Source organism: Xenopus laevis, chromosome 1L, assembly GCF_017654675.1.
Source record: "Xenopus laevis strain J_2021 chromosome 1L, Xenopus_laevis_v10.1, whole genome shotgun sequence".
In the NCBI taxonomy this organism is placed as follows: domain Eukaryota; kingdom Metazoa; phylum Chordata; class Amphibia; order Anura; family Pipidae; genus Xenopus; species Xenopus laevis.
In genome coordinates this window covers 90,296,352-90,319,637 of record NC_054371.1, presented here as the reverse complement: position 1 = coordinate 90,319,637, position 23,286 = coordinate 90,296,352, and the positions used below count along the sequence as shown (strand labels likewise).

The 23,286-nt window shown below is 37.1% G+C and overlaps 1 protein-coding gene across 5 annotated transcripts in view; it reads left to right on the top strand.

Moving 5' to 3' along the window:
* Positions 1-1,109: 1,109 nt before the first annotated feature.
* LOC108711383 (transmembrane protease serine 11D) overlaps positions 1,110-23,286 on the top strand; it is a 39,104-nt gene continuing 16,927 nt past the window's right edge. For all 5 annotated transcript variants that reach the window (XM_041591167.1, XM_041591169.1, XM_018253071.2 and 2 more), the window contains exons 1-7: positions 1,110-1,194; positions 12,020-12,139; positions 13,971-14,104; positions 15,141-15,208; positions 15,994-16,154; positions 19,177-19,215; positions 22,960-23,019. In XM_041591167.1, the coding sequence (XP_041447101.1) occupies positions 12,043-12,139; positions 13,971-14,104; positions 15,141-15,208; positions 15,994-16,154; positions 19,177-19,215; positions 22,960-23,019 (559 nt within the window). In that variant the 5' untranslated portion in view covers positions 1,110-1,194; positions 12,020-12,042. The remainder of the gene's footprint in view (positions 1,195-12,019; positions 12,140-13,970; positions 14,105-15,140; positions 15,209-15,993; positions 16,155-19,176; positions 19,216-22,959; positions 23,020-23,286) is intronic.

Here is a 23,286-nt window from a genome sequence, read left to right as displayed (position 1 = left end):
TGAACCGTGTCACTCCTTTGTCAGTCAAACCTTCCTGTAGTCATATGAGGGTTTGTCTTTGCTGTTCTGTCTAAAAGTTTTCTTCACCATTACTGACATTTCTTGACAATATTACAGTGGAATGCACAAGCTAGAAGCATTTTGCAATCTTTTTATAGCCTTTCCCTATTTTGTAGACATCAATTACCATTTTCAGATCCTCACTCAGGTGCTTGGAGGATCCCATGATTGCTGAATGAAAGGAACATTGCAATGTTAAAGGGTGCTCAAACTTTTGCACATGCTGCAATTACTATTTCTTTTGCTCCTATATCTTACAGTTCATGGAATAAATTTTTGCATAGTAAGATGGAATCTCCTATCATCTAATATCAACAGATGTTCTTGTCAGTTGGAAGGCACTACTGGTGAATAAAGCATTATTGTACGATGCCCTTATATATATTATACATAGTTATCATACCTCACCTTAACACCTCTTCTCCAGTTTAAACATTCCCAACTTATCAAGTGTTTCGTCATTTCCCTTTGATAAAGGCTTTTACTCCGTAACGTCAGGGTAATTCTCATTCTCTCGCAAGGGTGTCTGCTTATTTGTACTGCTTGACATTCGAGTTACAATTTGGTGGTATCTAATTTTAAAATATTAAACAATGTTTTATATGTTTGATTTATACTGATTGTATAGGGTACTTTTTGTATTCATTGCAAATATATTACATATAAAGAATCTTTTTACAATACCATCTGTGTGAAAATATAAATGATTTTGAGTATGCAAGCCCATAATATTTACAATAGTGTATAGGTAACCTCCACCCATTTCTTGTTTCTATAGTCATGAGTAGGGACCAAAGGCATATATATTTTATTGTTATTCATATAAGGTTTTCTTAAAATATGGTGGCTAAACCAGTTTTTAAAACTACTGCCTGCCTTAACAAGCTGCTATTACAAAATATAAAAGCAAAACATATAACATGATTAGAAGCTATTTTTAGTTTTAAACCTTTCTTTCCTATCACAGTCACTTTGCATAGAGGAACATTTCTAAACATGCTGTTCAAGTTTTTGAATTAAGACCAACCCCATGTCCAGGACTGATAAAGCATTTGTTAGCAGGGGAGGGATTGTCAAAATGAAAAGAGTCTGTCACCTGTGAAGCAAGAGATTTAGTTAAATCCATTCTTGCAGGTAAGTTGTTTCTATATTGTAATTTGTGTTATGGCTGGAGTCTTATGCTATAAATTATTTTATTTTCAAGCCTGTTACATGTGCTGATGCGGTGGCTGCACTTCATGCTGTTCTGACCATTTCTTTACTCTGCACAGACTACTGTATCTGTGTCTTTGGCCCCTTGTACATCCTCCATTCATTCAGCACTAGTTCCAGTAGGGTAGAGATGGTCGGCCCCTGTATGGCTGCCTTAAAAGAAAAAACATTGCTCATTGCCTTCTATGGGTTTTGCTAGCTCAGATCCATATTAAATTGGGTCTATGAGATTTTATTCCAATTGATTTGGCCTATTGCTAGCATAGTGTAATATTAAATAAATTAAATATTGAACTTTTATGTACAAAACCACACTTGCACCTGGAGAATAACTGGGAATTATGTGCATATATGGCTATAGGCTTTCAGGGTATTTATGTGAATTTATTACTGCACAAAAACTCTGCTTATGTTTAATTACTAAGATTTATGTGTTTTCATACTAGTATAGTATATATGGGTTATATGCCTGTAGTATTACTGAAGATTGTGTGTGTATGTATGCCAGATTATTGGAAATTATAGGGTTCATTTACAAAAACTTCCACAGAGCTGCACCCATTAACAAGCCATACTTACCTCTATTTGTACTTATCCATACTTACGCATAAAATTGTTCACTGGTGCAAGGAAACCCTGTACCTAACACTTGTCTTGTAAGGTGGAACAAGAACTGCAAAATACCTATACAACTACAGTATGGGGACACACCTGTTGAATAAATATGTAAACTATTAAATGTAGAAAATGTTGTTAAGAAAATGGAAACAAAATGCTTTTGCTCCTCATAGTTTACTAGTAGGTATAATTAAAGTGGAATCCTGGGAATGCTGCACTGCTTTAGAAAAACAGTTCTTATGTGTTATTGAGGATTATGTGTTTAAAGTGCTGGAAAGTGCCTTATGTTCTGATAGGGTTACTAGGGATTATGTGCATATGTGTAAACAGCATTAGTATAAGAATTTCAGCATAAAATTCTGCACAAATTGTTCAAGGTCAGAACACCACTAAGGTCTGTCTTTCCCTCCCATTAGGCTGGGTAGCAAGTGGATCCAGAGCAGATATTCTAGTGGATACTGCCTGTGAGCATGAAGACTGGGACATAATGGCCCATGTTAACTATTAGATGGTATGCGAGGCCCTAACCAATAGGCGGTATAAGGACTGTTGATAATTGCTCTGAAGCCAGTGTATTAATACTGATTCACTTTTATTTACACATTCCTCTCTGGTAAGGGGAATTTCATTGTTATATTGAGAAGTATGAGTGTGATTTGTTCTAGTGAATGCAGATAACAAGGAAATAGCATGAATATTCATTGCCAATTGTTATAGCTACAATAGAAACTCTAGAGTTTCAGTTTACTTTAATCACTTCACAAATATTTCTGATCTTAGTAACAGACATTTCCCTGTTTTGTACATTTACCTACAATACTGTCCATCAAGTGGATCATGCTATGTGGCATTTGCACGATAACTGTTAGAGAATGTTGGTTCCAAATAGGTACGGGACAGGTATGAGATCCGTTATTCGGAAAGTTCCAAATTCTGGAAAGGCCATCTTCCATATACATTTTATTCAAATAATACACATTTTTAAAAATGATTTCCTTATCTGTGATAATAAAACAGAACATTGTACTTGATCCAAGCTAAGATATAATGAATCCTTATTGGAAGCAAAACCAGCCTATTGGGTTTATTTAATGTTTAAAAGATTTTGTATTAACTCCATAACTGTAACTGCCTAGTGCTAGTTTATGAAGTTGCTATCAGTGATGGGAAACATTTTTCTTTTGTCTGTTTCCTATATTCACAGAAACTGGTAATATGTAAAGTCAAGTTCTAATAACTGCTTCCTTTTTTAGTTGTGGAGAATTAATTTGCAACCTAACGTGCAATTTTAAATCTACTTTTTAAGACTACTCTCTGAATAAGAAAAATATTTTCCAGTTTGAATATGTTACTTCATGATACAGAAAATGACTATTTATCTGGATTTGTATTACTGAAGGTAGATTGTGAAAAAACATAAAATGTTAGTCCATTAAGTTTCATGTTACATCACTAAAATAACAGAATATTAAAAAAAAAACACTCTGCATTGCAAAATATTTGGATCATTGTTGTCATTTATTTATATAACAAACAACAGTTAAATGATAAAAATAGGATCAAAGGGCCCTGCTCACAAGACCTTATAATCTAATTTGGATGAATTTGGATGAATTGGAATGCCAGAAGGAGCCAGGTGTGATTGCCCAACATCAGCACAAAACCTCTGAATTAAAAGCAAATCTTACCTATGTTCAAGTGGAAAGCCAATTCAAAAGTTGATTACATTGAGCCATTCTATAACATACTAAAAATTAACATAAAGGTAAAACAGAAAGATGCATGTAACCTAATGGAATAGGCCCTTATTACTTTATGTTGTGTGCACATTCCTGTGAGTACTTACTTAGATGTTTTTGAGTCAGTGTTTAAAGGGCAACTATAGCAAAAATTAAAATGTAATATACGCATCATACTGAAATAAGAAGTGTTCTAAATATAATCAATAAAAATTCGGAACTATTTTTGAAACATTCAAGTTACGTTTCATTATCCCCCTCTCAGCATTTGCTTTTCTTTATTCTCTCTTCATTCAGGAGTTGAGAGTCTGATTTTGAATGATAGTTAGATCCAATATATCTTTAGAGCTCACTAGACATCATGTCTTTCTAAGTGCAGACTTTGTGCCAAAGGCAGTTATTTTGTTTGTACTGGAATCATTTATTTAAGTGAGCTCTAATACATCTGCTAGGAATGGAAGCCACCCCCTATAAGATATATTCGATCTTACTGTCAATGAAAATCTGACACCCAATTAATGCATGAAGACAAAATGAAGAGAAACAGATGCTGAGGGAAAGTGAAGATAAACTTGATTATTTCAGAAACTATACAGAATGTTTAATTGATTTTATATAGAAAGTTTCTTATTTTAGTATGATGAAGCTTATATTATATTTTTATTTTCACAATAGTTCCCCTTTAACATACTGTATTTGTAAACCATTACTAGATTACTAATCTTTCCTTAGAGAAAACAAATCCAATTTTGACAACCTTCCTCATAAATGCATAGTTTCATTCCTTTTACTAATATTTTGCTCATCATTATACAAGTTGAATATGTTTTTCAGCTGAGCTAAGTAGTAAGTTGAAGGTTTAGTTTTACCAAGTGTGGCAGAGTGAGTGCAAAATGAACCAGAATTATATTTTTGTCCCTCTAAATTTGGCATGAATGTTAGTATTTCACAACAAACCTTATAAATTATGTATTCTGGCATTTATTCTATAAATTCAACCATTTAAATAACTTTAGAGTGGAAGGAACATGTATACAGGTGACCCCCTTATCTAGGTAATAATTCAATTACATAATTTTACAGGAGGATGAGTAATTGGGTGGTGCCAGTAAAAATGTTTGTATGCCAAATATCTGGTTGCTTTGCTTTTACTGATTTGGGTATTAAATAACTTATAATAATATAATAATAATATATAATTAGTTAAAGGGAAACTGTAATAAGAATATTTTTTGTTGTTATAGCATAGCGTGTAGTCAGATGCATTGACCCCTAAGATTTAACCACTGTGTATATTAGCACAGGGAACAGATTGTCCTCCCTCCACATAGCTCTATACTATGCTAACAGGGGAAGGGGGGGGCTGTTCCTGCACCATTGTACACAGCTACTTTTCTAACTTTATTAGCTACTGGCTGTATATATATATATATATATATATATATATATATATATATATATATATATATATATATATATATATAATATATATATATATATATATATATATATATATATATATATATATATATATACCAGAAGGAGGCTCGCACCCACAGGTCTTATCTTTTTGGGCTTTATTTGCACCCAGGCAACTTACACCTCTACACAAGTTGTGCCGGCATCCAGACAGCCACATATATATATCTATTTACACATTTACACAATTTACTACAATAACATATACAGGTGTTCACTGGATAACTGAACACTTTCAGGGGGTATTTACTAAAACATGAATTTATCAAAAAAAAAGTAAAAAAAAAAATGTAAACAAAGTCAACCTAGCTCCCGTCCACAAATTTAACTCATTTATCAAATAATCAGCTCAAAAAGGTCAGTGCGGGAAAAGTCTTGTCAAAATCAAACAAAAATGCGACTTGTACAACTTTTTCGTATTTTACGACCAAAACGATCGATTTTTTCGGGTTGTTGCTAAAAAAGTAAAAGTAATTGTAAGTAAAGCCAGGCTCTGAGGCCATGAGACAGAGGGCCTCAATTACCAGGCTCGAGTGCAAGAGCACAAAGGGGCACAAAAACACACCTCTTAGTTGGTTGTAGGGGACTCAATTATTAGGAAAGTGGATAGGGTAATTTGTCGTCCGGATCGCTACAACCGAACAGTTTGCTGTCTACCTGGTGCCAGGGTTCGGCATGTGGTTGATCGGATAGACAAATTGTTGGGTGGGGCTGGGCATGACCCAACTGTCTTAGTGCATATCGGTACTAATGACAAAATAAATGGTAGATGGAAGACCTTAAAGAATGATTTCAGGGATCTAGGCTCTAAGATCAAGGAAAGGTCTTCCAATGTCATCTTTTCTGAAATTTTGCCAGTGCCACGTGCAAGTTTAGGAAAACAGCGGGAGTTTAGGGAGCTAAATGCGTGGCTCAAGTCTTGGTGCAGGAAGGAAGGGTTTGGGTTCCTAGAGCACTGGGCTGATTTTTCGTTGGGGTACAACCTATACAGTCGTGACGGTTTGCACCTCAATGGAAGGGGGTCCGCGGTGCTAGGGGAAAGAATGGCTAAGAGGTTGGAGGAGTGTTTAAACTAGGCAAGGGGGGGGGTGGGTGAGATAACGAATTATGGGGAAGCTAGGGTAGACGGGGCAGTGGGGTTAGTAAGGGGTCATGGGGGAGGAGTGAGGGGGGCATACAGTTTACCAGCTAAGGAGGTCCCTCTGTTACAAGGAAAACAGAATAATACTAACTTAATGTATAATTCTTCACTAAGTAATGCAAATTTCAAAAGTAAAAGTAGTAACCTCCGCTGTTTGCTGGTAAAATGGGAGACCTAGAATTAATTGCATGCTCTAAAAATTATGATATAATTGGTATCACTGAGACCTGGTGGGATGAAACTTGTGACTGGATTGTGAATTTAAATGGTTACACCCTTTTTAGGAGGGACAGAGGGATTAAAAAGGGTTGAGGAGTGTGTTTGTATGTAAAGCCTGAATTAAAGCCATGCGCTAAAGAAATCACAATAGCTGGCACTGGTGAGGGTGTAGAATCACTCTGGGTAGAGATTTTGACTGGGCAAAAGGTAACAAAAAGAATTATCATTGGTGTATGCTATAAACCACCTCGTATAAGTGTTGAGTATAAAGCCCGGCTACTCTTGCAGATACAAGCGGCTTCACAGCTGGGTCAAGTTGTTGCTATGGGTGACTTCAATTATCCAGACATTGACTGGGGTAATGGGGTTGCCAAGACAGAAAAAGCTAGTAGGTTTGTAAATATGCTGAATGACAACTTTTTATTCCAGCTCGTTCAAGAACCTACTAGGAATAACTCTCTTTTGGACCTTGTAATAACTAACAATACTGAACTCATCTCTAACATTTGTGTGGGTGAGCATTTAGGGAATAGTGATCATAACATGGTCTCCTTTGAGATTCTGTTGCAGAAGCAATTCAATAAGGGAGTAACTAAAACACTAAATTTCAGACGTGCAAACTTTGACAGTATAAGGGCATCTCTGCAATATATTAAGTGGGAAATGCTTTTCAAAGGGTTAAACACAGAACAAAAATGGGAAGTCTTTAAAATGCTGCTTGATAAATATACTTGTCAGTATATTCCACTTGTAAGCAAGGAACGTCGTTGCAAAGCAAAACCTTTTTGGTTCAATAGAAGCGTTGGTGTTGAGGTGGGTAAGAAAAGACGTGCTTTTAAGGCTTTCAAGTTAGCTGGTACAGCCGAAACATTTATAAGGTACAAGAAGGCCAATAAATCATGCAAAGAAGCTATAAGGCAAGCTAAAATTGCTATAGAAAAGGATATTGCAGCAAGCAGTAAAAAAAATCCAAAATTATTTTTTAAATATGTTAATAGTAAAAAAATGAAGCAGGAAGGGGTGGGACCCTTACTATCAGAGGGGGGTCAGCTGGTTGATGAAAACAAAATAAAAGCGCAGATTCTGAACTCGTATTTTTCATCTGTCTACACAAATGAGGAACCAGTAAGTGAAGGTTTCCTTCTTAACAGTCCCAATTCTAGTAATACAACTAATGATGCATGGTTCACACATGAAGAAATTCAAAAGAGACTAGAACATGTTAAGATTAACAAAGGTCCAGGGCCAGACGGTATTCATCCCAGGGTAATTAGCGAGCTTAGCTCTGTGATTGCCAAACCTCTTTACTTAATTTTTCAGGATTCATTGAGATCTGGCATAGTGCCAAGAGACTGGCGAATTGCTAATGTGGTGCCTCTATTCAAAAAAGGATCCCGTTCTCAGCCTCAAAACTATAGGCCAGTTAGTCTGACGTCAGTGGTAGGAAAGCTTTTCGAAGGGTTAATAAAGGATAAGATACTGGACTTCATAGCAAATCATAATACTATGAGTTTGTGCCAGCATGGTTTTATGCGTAATAGATCTTGCCAAACTAACTTAATTTCTTTTTATGAGAATGTAAGTAGAGACCTCGATTCTGGGATGGCAGTGGATGTGATTTACTTAGACTTTGCTAAAGCATTTGATACAGTGCCACACAAAAGGTTACTGGTTAAATTAAGGAATGTTGGCCTGGAACTTAGTATTTGTACCTGGATAGAGAACTGGCTAAAAGATAGACTACAAAGAGTGGTGGTAAATGGAACATTTTCTAATTGGACCAGTGTTGTTAGTGGAGTACCGCAGGGCTCTGTACTAGGTCCCTTGCTTTTCAACTTGTTTATTAATGACCTGGAGGTGGGCATTGAAAGTACTGTTTCTATTTTTGCAGATGATACTAAATTGTGCAGAACTATAGATTCCATGCAGGATGCTGCCACTTTGCAGAGTGATTTGTCTAAACTGGAAAACTGGGCAGCAAACTGGAAAATGAGGTTCAATGTTGATAAATGCAAGGTTATGCACTTTGGCAAAAATAATATAAATGCAAGTTATACACTAAATGGCAGTGTGTTGGGAGTTTCCTTAAATGAGAAGGATCTAGGGGTCTTTGTAGATAACAAGTTGTCTAATTCTGGGCAGTGTCATTCTGTGGCTACTAAAGCAAATAAAGTTCTGTCTTGCATAAAAAAGGGCATTAACTCAAGGGATGAAAACATAATTATGCCTCTTTATAGGTCCCTGGTGAGGCCTCATCTGGAGTATGCAGTGCAGTTTTGGACTCCAGTCCTTAAGAGGGATATAAATGAGCTGGAGAGAGTGCAGAGACGTGCAACTAAATTGGTTAGAGGGACGGAAGACTTAAATTATGAGGGTAGACTGTCAAGGTTGGGGTTGTTTTCTCTGGAAAAAAGGCGCTTGCGAGGGGACATGATTACACTTTACAAGTACATTAGAGGACATTATAGACAAATGGCAGGGCACCTTTTTACCCATAAAGTGGATCACCGTACCAGAGGCCACCCCTTTAGACTAGAAGAAAAGAACTTTCATTTGAAGCAACGTAGGGGGTTCTTCACAGTCAGGACAGTGAGGTTGTGGAATGCACTGCCGGGTGATGTTGTGACGGCTGATTCAGTTAATACCTTTAAGAATGGCTTGGATGATTTTTTGGACAGACATAATATCAAAGGCTATTGTGATACTAAGCTCTATAGTTAGTATAGGTATAGGTATATAGAATTTAATTAAAAGTAGGGAGGGGTGTGTGTATGGATGCTGGGTTTTCATTTGGAGGGGTTGAACTTGATGGACTTTGTCTTTTTTCAACCCAATTTATCTATGTAACTAACTATGTAACTATCTAAGTAGCACTTGCTCTAAGGGGTCTGCTGCTTTCTGTAGCAATAATCTAAAATAAAGCTAAATAAATTGCGATGCAACAAAGAAAAGGGAAAAAATATCATCTCATTATCCCCTTGCATACTAATCCAACTCACTCTGTTGCCTGTGTCTAAGCTGGTTGTTATTTGCATGGGAGGCAAGCTGAGCACTGGTATATATCAAGTGGTGGGGATGGGACCCACATTATACCAATATAGCTATTCCCCTGTATTAACCACAATTCCTTTGATGCATCAGCACATTTCAAAGTATCTTTTGCACAATTTATGTTTTCGACAAATTAACAGAGATGCCCACAAAAAAACTACTTTTTCTGCTTAATTAGAGAATAAGTAATTCAAAATAACTTTCCACTATACATAAATTACCATTTTAAATTGGTATTAAAGTTATTTATATGGTAACAAAATTCTTGAGTGACTTCAAATATTCTTTTAATTTACAGTGGGGGATACATTATTCCTTATAGTACATGAGCAATACTTAGAGTTTCCTGTCTAACCCTGCCTTCAGCCTTTATACTGTAATATAATTCTTCAGTGACTTCTAATATCCTTATAGATTATATAGTAGGTTATGCAGAATTCCTTATTATACAGTATAAGTGGCTATGGCTGCCATCAGAAATGGTTGGACCAAGTAATTTGTTTAGGGTCCCCTAGAACATAAGCATGTAATGCCAAAGTTTTGGCCATTTGATTAATAGTAACCACAGTTACTAGGATACAAAATCACAAATCATTTTACTGCAGAACAGGGGGCGTATCTATAGAGGAAATAGATCTTGCAACTGCTGGGGGGGGGCTGTGGGATTGATGATAAACAGCTGGAATATATGTTTACAGAAAATATCTTGTTCTCAAAGTTTAAGGGGCCCAGTGATGTTGCTGTGGGGGACAATAGTTAGTCATTCCACTGATGAAAATTTCATATAGGTGATAATTCACATAATTCCTTTGATAGATCACAATACAAACAGTTGCTAATTTATAAAAAGTAGATAATATACTGTAAATAGTAAAAAATAATTGATGTGTGTAATTAATAAGTGAGTGAATGGTCAGTGGAATTTACTAAAAGATTTTAATTCATTGTTGGTCAGGGGAGTATTAACTATGCCTAAAATCTATCAGCCTTAAACCTGCCTGCCCCTGTCAAGCTGCATTGTCATTACTTGATACATATGCTTATATATAAATAATTTTGAATAAGTTATGTAAACTGCATTTTACTGCAAGTTATACACTTTGCCCTGCCAAAATACAAACATAACACAAATGACAAGCAAGTCTCTGAGGAAGTGCTACTCTGACAATAGCTTTAGTATAATCCAGATATCACAGCATTTTGTTTAATACATATTTATATATATATATATATATATATATATAGATTTTGTAATGCTGTTTTTGCTGGAGTTACATGTACTTTATTGTTCTTGCATTATGGGTTTTTGTTGCTGTAATTTCTGCTGTCTTCTATTTGTCACTTTTGATCTTTTTTGCACATATTCATAAAATGTATAATTGCAATTTCTTATTTGGGGTCACAATATAACATTCATTTTATAATTAAATTAAATTAATGTAATAAATAACCTAAAAGAAGGAATTATTCCCTGGTCTATATGTTTTGGTTGATATGGGTTACTAGACCTGGATAACCTATTTTTGCATTACCCCAGTATGTTTGAACATGTTGGTGAGTTTTGTGTGAAAAAACTGTGAAAAGTATAACGTATTTTTATAGTGTATGATTATAGAGGAAATCAATCAAAATGGCATAGATTCTACTGCAGTATTATTAAAAGGGCTGGTCCTGTACAATTCAAAGTAAAAGCAATGAACCCTATAAACTTTTCAGCCCCCACTCATACTACCTGTAAGTATTATACGTGCATGGAAGTGCCTGAATACCTTTGCTTTTTGTAATTTTATAGGCATTGTCAACAGTGATGTCAACACACATTACTGGCAACCCACAAAGCCCTGCAGGTTTTATGTAAGAAAAATGTGTCACTGATTGCATCAGTAGGTCTATAGGAGATGCTAGGGATGGGTGTGACGGTCTGTGACCAGTAAGCCAGTGGAGAATCAAGCCTTACAGAAAGTGGAATTTGCCAACAAAGGCTACAAAGCACAAAGGCTACCATCACAAAGGCTACAAAGCACAAAGCAAAGGAGAAATCATGATGCAGTGAGCTTATGTTTCAATTGGATATTTTCAAATGTAACGTAATGACATTTTCAAAATACATCAGCTATGTCAGAAAAGTTAGCCTTGTAACTGCTGCTATTGGTATTTGCTAAGAATTAGTTCCAGTACAAAAATTAGGACCATTTAACTCCAATTTACAGCCTTACAACTTTCCCTTATTCTTTAAGATGGGAAAAATGTTGACTTTTGTTATAAAATTTTGTATTGGCACTTATTGACACATATCCTCACATATCCAATGACATAAAGGGAGGTAAATGGTTCCAGATAGAACTTGTTGCCATAGTGTGTAAAAGACATTGGGACATAAACTGTAAGCTCCACTGGGACAGGGACTGATGTGAATAATGTATAATCTCTATAAACCTCCAAGAAATATGTCAGAGCAATATAAGTAACAGACAATAATCATTTCTATGTTCTTCTTTAGGTGATCTGGATTGCAGTAGACCAATGAAATTCTCCAGACCTTCTAAGACTTTTATAGCTGTTATCATCTTTGCCATTTTGATCATTATTGCTGTTGCTACAATTGTCGTCCTTGTTCTTGGTAAGAATGTGAGAATATTTTTTCCCACTCCTGTAAAAACGGATTGTTTACCTTCCAACACTATTTTCAGTTCATTTGTTTTAGTATTGTTCCCCAAAAATACAGACTTTTATCATTTGGTTTCTATTTTCTATGTGTGATTGTTTTTCTAATTGGAATTTAAAGTTTCATTTTTCACTTTATTATGTCTTTTTGAAGCAGCTCTGATGGGGGGGGGAGCACAGGTTCTGTAAACAGTTCTAAATTGATACATCAGTTCATATATTTTTTGGCCCTGCTGAGCAGAATTGTATCAGCCAGGGCCGGACTGGGGGTAAAAAGCAGCCCGGGCAAAAAAAATCAAAACAGCCCACATGTAAAGACGCAATGGTCTGACTTGTACACATCCACTCATATATTGGGGTAAAACTGAAAAAATGTATGCACATAAAGAGCTGCCTTTCTCACTTAAAGGGGTTGTTCACCTTCAATTTAACTTTTAGTACTATGTAGAGAGGAACATTCTGAGACCATTTGCAATTGGTTTTCATTTTTTATTATTTGTGGTTTTTGAGTTATTTAGCTTTTTATTCAGCAGCTCTCCAGTTTGTAATTTCAGCCGTTGGGATCCTAGGGTCCAAATATCCCTAGTAACCATGCACTGATTTGAATAAGAGACTGGAATATGAATAGGAGAGGCCTGAATAGAAAGATGAGTAATAAAAAGTAGCAATAACAATAAAGTTATAGCTTTACAGAACATTTGTTTTTAGATGGGGTCAGTGACCCCCATTTGAAATCTAAGAAGAATCCAAAGAAAAAGGCAAATAACTAAAAAAACTATAAAAAATAAATAATGAAGACCAATTCAAAAGTTGATAAGAACTGTCTATTCTATAACATACTAAAAGCTAATTTAAAGGTGAACCACCCCTTTAAGTGTAATTTAGAGAGAGGGGCAGAGAGAGACAGAGTGACAGAGAGAGGGACAGAGTGACAGAGAGAGACAGAGTGACAGAGAGAGGGGAAGAGAGAGTGACAGAGAGAGACAGAGAGAGGGGGAAGAGAGAGGGACAGAGTGACAGAGAGTGCATAGAGATTAGAGAGAGTGACAAAGACTCACAGAGAGTGCAGAGAGAGAGATCCGGTCTTCAGCTTCAGCGATGTCCACGATCTTAAGGGGGGCCGGCTAATCCTAAAATAGCAGCACAGCTGAGCCCCCCTTTAAGCCTAAATCCTGCTGGGCCTGGGACGACTAACCCCCCTTTGCCCCCCTGATGGCCTACAAACAGCACGATAACAGAGGAGTGGGAGGGGCGAAGCCACAGTGGCAGAGAGGTTGGAGGAGCGGTCCTAGAGCCCGCCGGATACTTTGACAGGAACTTTGTAATACGGCGATTAGATCAAGAGCGGCCCACTTATAGAAAATATACAGCAGCCCCTCGGGAATTTGCCTGAACTGAGAGATTGACAGTCCGGGCCTGGTATCATCTGAAAGATAGCTGATACAATAGTAGCTAATACTCTACAGATGCTGCAGAGAAATGTATCATCTAATGTAGCAAATTGTTACAGTTCAGAATCTGCACCTGAATTACTGAGGGTCCAGACTGAAACAACAGAGGCAGAAACATAAACTTTAATTCTGGGGAAATGATCAAAAATAAACCTGGGACATAAATTGATAAAGGTAATTATTTTTGGTGAACAATCTGAAAACAACTGAAAACAGTTTTTGGAGGTGAACAACCCCTTTAAAAAGTACATTTTATATAAACTAATTTGTAAAATAAGTTTTTTTTTAAATCTACTGTATATCTGACATCCTCCCCTCCCCCTTTTCCATTCACAGGTAAAAACACGTTAAGTCCCTTCCTTGGCTATTATAATGGATCCTTTAGGATAACCAATTTAAACTTCAAAGATGAATATAAAAACAGACAGAGTGATGGATTTAAATCAATATCAGTTCAAATTGAAGAACTTGTAAGTATGTTTTTTTAATAATCCAGGCAGAAATTTCCCTTGGCCTCTTTTTTGCATTGTACAACAATAGCAAGTGTTTTATAAACAACTTTCTGTTTTAGGCAAATTCTTCATTAAATACAATTTTCCTTTGACTGATTGGGAAAAATAGTGGTTAAGGAAGGCAGTGGTTTGCTTTTATTATTATAAAACATTGAAGCAATTAGAACAAACAGACAGATGTATCACAATCTTAATTGTATACAAAGAGAGAGAAAATTTGCCAGCGCACGGTTTGCCTTTAAAAATAAATATTACAAAAAATGAGGTGTTTGTACCACACTTTGGCCAAAATATGTAAGCTCATGTGCCATGCCAGTGCCCCTCATTGTACGTGAGTCCTACACAAATGTAGTGCATTTAAAATAAAGTCCCGTAGCAAACAGTGTTAAATTGTATAGATAAGTTGTTTATCCTGTTGAATTCAACATGAACTTTCCAGTGTTCCAAATGTAAGACAGATCAATCAAATTGGCATATGATGAAGTCTGAATTATTTGATAGGCTTGTTCAATCTATTTGCTCAAGATCTATACTTAGCTTTGTCCATTGCCTTCAGGGATTTATAATGTCGATAGCCCTGGTCTGAGATGTTAAATCACTTAGTAAGCTACTGTATGTGCTGTTTTATTTAATTTTTACCTCATTATTTAGTAGGTATCGGTTTCATCAATATTGGTTTAATTGAAACGTTGATACACTTTCCTAGGTAACTCAGCTTAACTGGATCAGTTCAAAATGTTTAATTAATCTAGTGCAATCAAATTCTTTATTCTAGATTAATTTGTAACTACGAATAAGTGGTTGCTATACATGGCAAATGTATACCACATTAGACATTAGTAATAATCAATACAAATTGTTTTTGAATTCATAAGCAGGTTGTTTTTGTTAATTTACAATTTATTAAGACCTGGTGTAGTCAGTCGACATGTAGTTTATTCCATCTAAATATGGAGATTTGCTTATCTATGGCTTTTTTAAATTTAAAACATAGCTTACAAAGACATTTGAAAATTCCGATATCAAAAGTCAGTACAATGGATCAAAAGTCACCAGTATAAGGTATGTTTACCTTTTCTTTTATTTGAATTTTATTTGATTCATGATTGGTCACTTCTAGCATGCTGCAAAGGGTCTCCTCTTGTCAAACTTAAAATTATTTAAATAACATCCTGCAATACCCATTCTAAGTATTTGGGGCCAGCCAAAATTGTTCTTTCTCTACAACATTTTTTGTGTGTTGGAGATCATGTATCTGTAGGCTGTACTGCATTTATTTAGATGGTCAGCTTGTAGCTAACATTTTTATCAGAGAGATTCTTCCTCCTCGCTGTCTCATTTGCAGTACTATCAACTTCTAGCAGCATTTTGTCATAAATATCCAATTACTAGGGCCATCCCATAAAGGCTTTTGACATCAACTCAAAATATTGGCGTAAATTAGGCTTACAATATACTTATATTCCCCAAGCCATTCTGTGCCTACCTGCCTCCACCAACCCACCACCCTTATGCATGGACACTCTGCTTAGCTCTTACTAGCACTGACACTGGGGGCTTTGCTCAGTTTTAACAGCTGTCAACATCTCCCCTGCTCATAATCCTCAATGTGTTGGTAGAACAATTTAAGACAGCCCCTACAATCGTGCTGCCCTATGCCCAGGACTTTCTCACCTTCCCACAAGTCTGGGCCTGCAAGCAGAATACGTTAGTCATGAGTGAGTTAACTGAAATGGATAACGTTCTACTGCAAAATATATAATCAGATGCACAACTTAAAAAGCATTAATTTATTATACCATTTACAACAATTTTCTCGACATAGTATTATACTTGTTCTTTTGCAGCTCTGGGAGTGTTATACCAGTATTTGTGTTGATATTCTACATGGCTAATACTGTGAGGAACAATGTAACCACTGATTTTGTCAAGAAAGTATTAACAGACAACATGAAAAATACATCAGGAAACACTTTTACTGTTGATCAGAACTCACTCATGTTGTCAGGTAAGTAACCAGTTCCTGCTTACTCAAAGGACAAAGCCCCCTATGTAATAAAAGGCACTAAGTTTGCACGGGGCTCATTTATGAACACAGTGAAATTTGAATCTGACCAGTAATATATGGCAGCCAGTCAAATGTTATCCTTCATTGTTCTACCTGCAGCAGGCTGAGAAAAAAAGCTCAATAGCAAGCAGTTTTTCCTATTTCCCAATTCTTCTCCAGAAAGTGAATGCCTCATGTAGGTTGGAGGGGTCGGCAACTCTCCCAATTTACTTATAGAAATAAGGCACCAAACACTGGGGGCAGGTGTAGCGGGGAGATCCCCAGCACGTATATTCAGTCACTTGATGTAATATTTCGTTACACCTGCCTCCAGCTCATCAGTGACTGGTTGCTTTGGGTTATTGCCCAGGTGCAAATTTGCCCAGTGTTCATTAATGAGCCTTTAGTGTCTTCATTAAGTAATCTTGAAGCAGCTGCTGGAGCAGTTTAAAGCTAGCTACATAAACAAAAAACAACATTCTGATTTGATGAACTACTGTATATATGTGGCTAATTTCTCATTAAATTATTGAATTTTTTGGGCCTTGGATGAGAAACCTTACACAGGGTTGAACTGGGGGTCCCAGGGCCCACCCGGACTGCCATCCAGGACCCCCCCCCCCGCCTGCCGTCCAGGGCTCCCTCCGGCCCCCCTGCCTCCCCTCCTCACCACCTCCCCTCCTCAATCACCTCCTCTATTGCAGCGCCGCCGGGCACACACGCGCTGACGTCGCTACCTGGCGTGCCGCGCACCACTGCGCATGCGTGCATGTGCGCCTGGCGCCGCACGTAAGAAGCTTTTTATTTCAAAATTGATTAGGATTGGGAGAGGGGGGTTTGGCCTGGTCCGACCCTGTTCTTACACTAGAAGCTTAATGGTTTTCTGAAAATTGCTATATTGCTGTTGTAACTTAAATAAAATGTAAAAGGATACTTTGTAGAATCCACAACTACAAACACTTCATAGTTACTCGTATTTCCTCACTTGCTAACAAGCCATCCAACCCCTTTTTAAAACTATCTAATATATCAGCCTGTACAACTGATTCAGGGAGAGAATTCCACATCTTCACAGCTCTCACTGTAAAAAAACCCTTCTGAATATTTAGGCGGAACCTCTTCTTCTAATTGGAATGGGTGATCTTGTGTCAGCTGGAAAGACCTACTGGTAAATAAAGCATTAGAGGGATGATTATATGATCCCCTTATATATTTTTATACATAGTTATCATATCACCACTTAAGCACCTCTTCTCCAGCGTGAACATCCCCAATTTGGCCTGTCTTTCCTCATAGCTAAGATTTTCCATACCTTTTACTAGCTTAGTTGCCCTTCTCTGGGCTCTTTCTAATTCAATAATGTCCTGCCCTGGAGACCAAAATTATACGGCATATTCTAGATGAGGCCTTACCAGTGCTCTATAAAGTAGAAGAATAACCCCTTCCTTCTGTGAATCTATGCCCCTTTTAATACAGCTCAAGACTTTATTTGCCCTTAATGCTGCTGACTGGCATTGCTTGCTACAGCCAAGTTTATCATCTATAAGGACTCCAAGGTCCTTTTCCATAATGGTTTTGCCTAGTGCAGTTCCATTAAGGGTATAAGTGGCTTGGATATTTTTACATCCCAGGTGCATGGCTTTACATTTATCAACATTGAATCTCATTTGCCATTTAGCTGCCCGGATTGCCAGTTTTGTCAAGATCCTGTTTGCTAGGATGTTGCATCCTGGATGGAATTAATTGGACTGGATAGTTTTGTGTTATTTGCAAACACTGATACATTACTTACAACACCCCACTGAGGGACCCCACTAAGAAACTTACTCCAAGCAGAGAATGTACAGAGAATGTAGTTCTGGGTTTAAGACACCTGTACTTGAATTTCAGCTTTGCGTTATCTGGTATAGCTTGCAATTGCATGCAGGGCAAGCACAGTGTTTGGCTGCTCAACATGTTTCAGCATTCTATTGTGTAATCACTGCTGACATTGCCTTAATGCTCTCTACGATAGCATAGAATTGTGGTTCTTGGTATGCAGCACTGACTGTTGGCCACCGATATATATTAGCATTCCTAACATTGTCAAGAGAGACCTTAGCTAGTACTCATTTGACTGTAGTATTGTTGAATGTTGAGATAATAGGAAAATGCTTCATGGCACTTTAGAAGACATGTAGTTTCCATTGAAAAAGTCTTCCATTTCTCCTCTGCTGCACTCACAATATTGCCAACATTCTGCTCTGTGATATAACAGTACAGAAAGTGTCAGGGGCAGGATAGGGTTTGGCCAAGATGTACCTGCCATTTAACTTAACTGGGTCAGCGTCTCTGTTTTGAGCAGGAATAAAGCAGGAATAAATAGGTATATAAAATCTACAGGGAAGCACAATGCACCTACATTTGCAAATTTTTGCAAGTGATATATGAATAGTTTTAGTAATGTCCTTTACTCCATGGGCCTGGGACTTTTTCAATTTAATTAACAGCCTATTTTTGCAAAGGGGCCTCTAGCTGTATATTTAACGACCTGTTAATTACAGAAAGTAAATGACTTTACCAAAAAAGAAAAGGCATGTGCAACTGTATTTTATCTCTAAAGTTAATAAATAAATTTTTTAAACCCAAATTTAACATCTCATTTCTACTGGGTCTATGTGGATGCCTTCCCTCACTCCAATGCAATCCAGCAGGATAAATGTGGCACCAGTGAAGGGCGTCACCATGGCCCCCCAAGACCCTAAAGAAATTGCATGATTCTTTTCCATGGAGTACTATGTCTTCTAATAAGTGAAGGCACATGCAGCCATGTCATTAGTGTGGATGCATGCATTTAGATATAGCAGATAGCACCTCATTTAATTTATATTGTGGCTACATTGTTTCATATGTTACAAATAATATGCATTTCAGCATAATAAGTACTTGTACTGAAAAATCAGAACATGGAAATTAATCTTGAGTTCACTTTTTTCTCTTTCAGAAATGCCAGTACAAGTTGCACAAAATATACTTAGCACTGGTAAGATTCTAAAATATATACTTCTCTTTTTTACTACCTTTTGTCTTTAGCTTTACTTTCCTCCATAGCAGTGATGTAACTAAGGGGTCCAGCCCCCCGCAAAATGTTTTTCCTCGTTCTCCACAATATGATCTTATTCGTGGTAAGTATCATAATACATATATAGGATCTATTATCCAGAATGCATGGGACATTGGGTTTCTGGATAAGGAATCTTTCACAATTTTGATCACCATACCTGATCAAGAATTATTTTACATTAAATAAACCCAGTGGGATTGTTTTGCCACCAGTATGGATTTGTGCAGCGTAGTTAGGACAAAGTATGGTTTTATTGTTACAAAGACAAAGGAAATCATGTTTAAACATTAGAATTAGTTGCCTGAAATAGACTCTGTGGGAGATGGTGTTCTGTCATGCCGAACTTTCTAAACGACAGGTTTTTGGATGAGAGATCCTAAACATGTATATTGCCACTGTTGAATTTTACCGGTTTATATAGCAGAGATAAAAGTGTAGAATTATAGTACATTATATTGCTCTCTACACTGCCATTCACTTTGAACTGTGCACGCTTGAATTTTCATAAAACTTAAAAGTGGAGGTGAAGCTTTGATTAAAAACAAAATTAAAACATGGAACAAAACATAAAAAAAGAGTGTACAAAACATGTACAGTGTAGGAAAAAATGCGACAAAATAGGGCGTCAATATGAATTGATCAATCGATGCTCTGAAAACTCAAATTTTCGCTGTGAAAACTCAACTTTATTGGATTATCGGACGAAAATCCTGACTTTATTGGAGCTCAGTGTAACGGTTGGCACCCTGAATCTAGAACCAATGCCAAGCACCCTGGTCTTGCCTGTAGCAGCCGCCTTTGGTCTCGGGAGGAGCCCTCAGCTACTCAGATGCCGCCAGGTCTTAAAACGAGAGGCACAAGGCGAAAGACAGAATTCTAGTCAGATCAGGCCGGGTCGAGGCAGGCAGAGGATAAACGTAGTCAGGCAGGCAAGGGTCAAAACTAGGTAGTCAATCAGAAGGATGAGGCAGAAGAGGTAGTCGATATTCAGGCAAGGGTCAGGATACAAGAATTCAGAATAGTCAATAGCCAGGCAGGGGTCAAAACAGGATACAGATCAGAATCAGGAACAGATAGCTCAAAGCTTAACACCACCAGGATAAACCAATAATGGGCAAGGTCTAGGAGCCGAAATTAGCCTTTTATAGTGGTTTGAATCTCATGCCATTGCACACCTTTGCACGCCTGCATCATTATGCTAGCGCGTCTGCGTCTATTTTAGAAACGAGACGCAGGCGTGCGCGCTAAGAAACAAACATGGAGGAGGAAGAAGCATGGGGTGGTGGGCGTCCCTGCCTCACCACTGGACCACCAGGGGAAGTAGTTTTTAATACACTCAGATCACGATGACAAGAAACAACTTCAGGGACATCTGCCGTTGACTTCTACATGACCTTGACAGGTTTGAGATGGAGTATTTTTTAGATTTTTAGCAGCTTTGAGGTATAATACATCTATAAAAAAATCAAGTTTTTTTCCCTCAAAAAATTTGACTTTTCCCCTTTAAAACCTCGACCAGATAAATTTAATAAATGGGCCCCTTATTGTGAAAGGCCCAGTAAGCAACTAGAATGACTGCATTACAAAATACATAATCATACTTTGTTGACAGAAAGACAAACAATTGAACAATGTGTTCTTTATATATTCTGCATAGTTTTTTTTATTCTATACTTTTAATAAAAAATATTTGCTTTCATATTTACCCTCTTGCAAAAAGAAAGTAAAGAAGAAAGCTAATGCCAGCTTTGGGGATTTTCAGCCTGCGCTTTTCATAGGTCAAGATCAGCCCCGTTGTGGTATTAACCTACCGGCAGAACAGCTGCTGGGGAAAACAAGAATACCGCCCAACACACACTGTGCACATGGGGTGACCTTCAGCCTAAAAATACGTATATTTAGGAGGAACAGTTATGCATTTCAAATTGCCTATGGTGGTAAGCACCGACTAGAATGGTATCAGCCTGTCAGTGTGTACACAACTTTCACTTCAGCCTAAAGGGGGCTCATCACCCAAAAAAAATAATTCATATACTATTTTATCATGTTAGTCAAGCAAAATTAACTTTAATTATACTGTACAAATTATTTGAATCTTGTTTCCATCAGTCTGGGAACTCATAATTATAGCAAGCAGGCAGCAGCCATTTTGTGAACATTGTTATTAAGACAAGCCCTGCAAGCAGAATCTTGTTTGTGCAACAGAACAGGGGACCTGGTTTCCATTCCCATGCACTAGGTACAAAATTAAATAGTTAAGAGAACTGGGGGAATGTGTGGAGCGCAGTGACATCTAGGAAGTGCTGAATGGAAAGTGGAAGTAATTGTCTGCCCCGCCTCTATGACTAAGGCATAGAGGAGGGTCAGGCAATATTTGATTTCATGTATAATTTGAAAATTATTTTTATAATACAGCTTTTTATACCTGGGTGACAGGTCCACTTTAAAAATGCACATGGGGGTTTTGTTGCAGAAATTCACCCTGTGTGGACTGTATGGTAGATGCTGCTCCTGTCAATATTTACTACAACAGTTCATTTACTTTGGCATTTTCTCCTGTCTCAGCGAAATTTCCAAGATGTGAGCAAGGAAAGATCAGCATGGGAAAATAGGGGTTAAATAGAGAATACTCATCATTACCTGGTCCACAGTTTTATGGTTTCTGTCAAAGAGGAAGATTGGGTAGCACCTAAACATAGCCAGGGAATGCTTCCAAAATAATGGTGCCCAAGTTTTAATTAGACAGGCAAGTTTGTATACTAGAAAGTTGTACATAAAGGCCCAACTTCCTCTAGCTTTGTGGGTATGCCCGCCTTCAAACAGAAATGTAAGTAACAGCCTGGAGAACAACAACATTCAGAATTGAGCAAATCAAACAGCTCCAAGCAGTTTTAACAAACCACAATGTGTTATTGTAATGTAGGCACACTACATGTTTCGGGCAGAGCCCTTTATCAAGTGTAACTTGCCCAAAACATGAAGTGGTACAGAGACACCTCAAACCTACAGCCGTATTAACATAAATTATTTGCGCTTGAATCATAACTTTTATTTCATTAATCTGGAGAACAACAAGTTAGTAGTACATTAAGGGGCCCATTCATTAAGTTCAAGTGAAGGAATAGAAGAAAAAAAATTTCGAATTTCAAAGTGTATATTTGGCTACTTTGACCTTCGACTACGACTTCAAATCGAACAATTCGAACTAAAAATTGTTCGACTATTCGACCATTCGAGTGCTGTGTCTTTAAGAAAAAACTTCGACCCCCTAGTTCGCCACCTAAAAGCTACCGAGCTCAATGTTAGCCTATGGGAAAGGTCCCCATAAGCTTGCCTAACTTTTTTCGGTCGAAAGATAATCCTTTGATCGTTGGATTAAAATCCTTCGAATCGTTCGATTCGAAGGATTTAATCGTTTGATCAAACGATTATTCCTTCGATTGAAGTATTTGCGCAAAATCCTTCGATATATTCGAAGGATTTTCATTCCCCAGTCGAATATCGAGGGTTAATTAACCCTCGTTATTCGACCCTTGATGAATTTGCCCCTTAATGTTTTGTGTTATAGAACATACTTACTGACAGACAACTATATTAAAAAGGTTGATTAGTAGCCTGCTTAATTTGTTGTAGTAATGTTTGCTTTTGAACTTGTATTTTCAGCTACAAACATGATCATAACTACTACTGCCACCACTCAGATACCAGAACAGAGAAGTACAGGTGTGTATCAAATATTTTAACACGCCAAATGAACTTAGAATATTAGTATAAAAAAGGCATTTTATTAGATCTGTATACTTTATATGCACAATATTAACGTGACAGAAAATTACTTCCTTAACAACTGAGTTTCTCATACAGACAAGATGAAACAACTCAAGTTTAACAAATGACAATCTCATAGATATTAAAGGGAAAATAACACCAGTTTAAGATGACATTCAGTACGTTTGCAGTTTGAGCACCTTTATAATGTACTCAATGGAG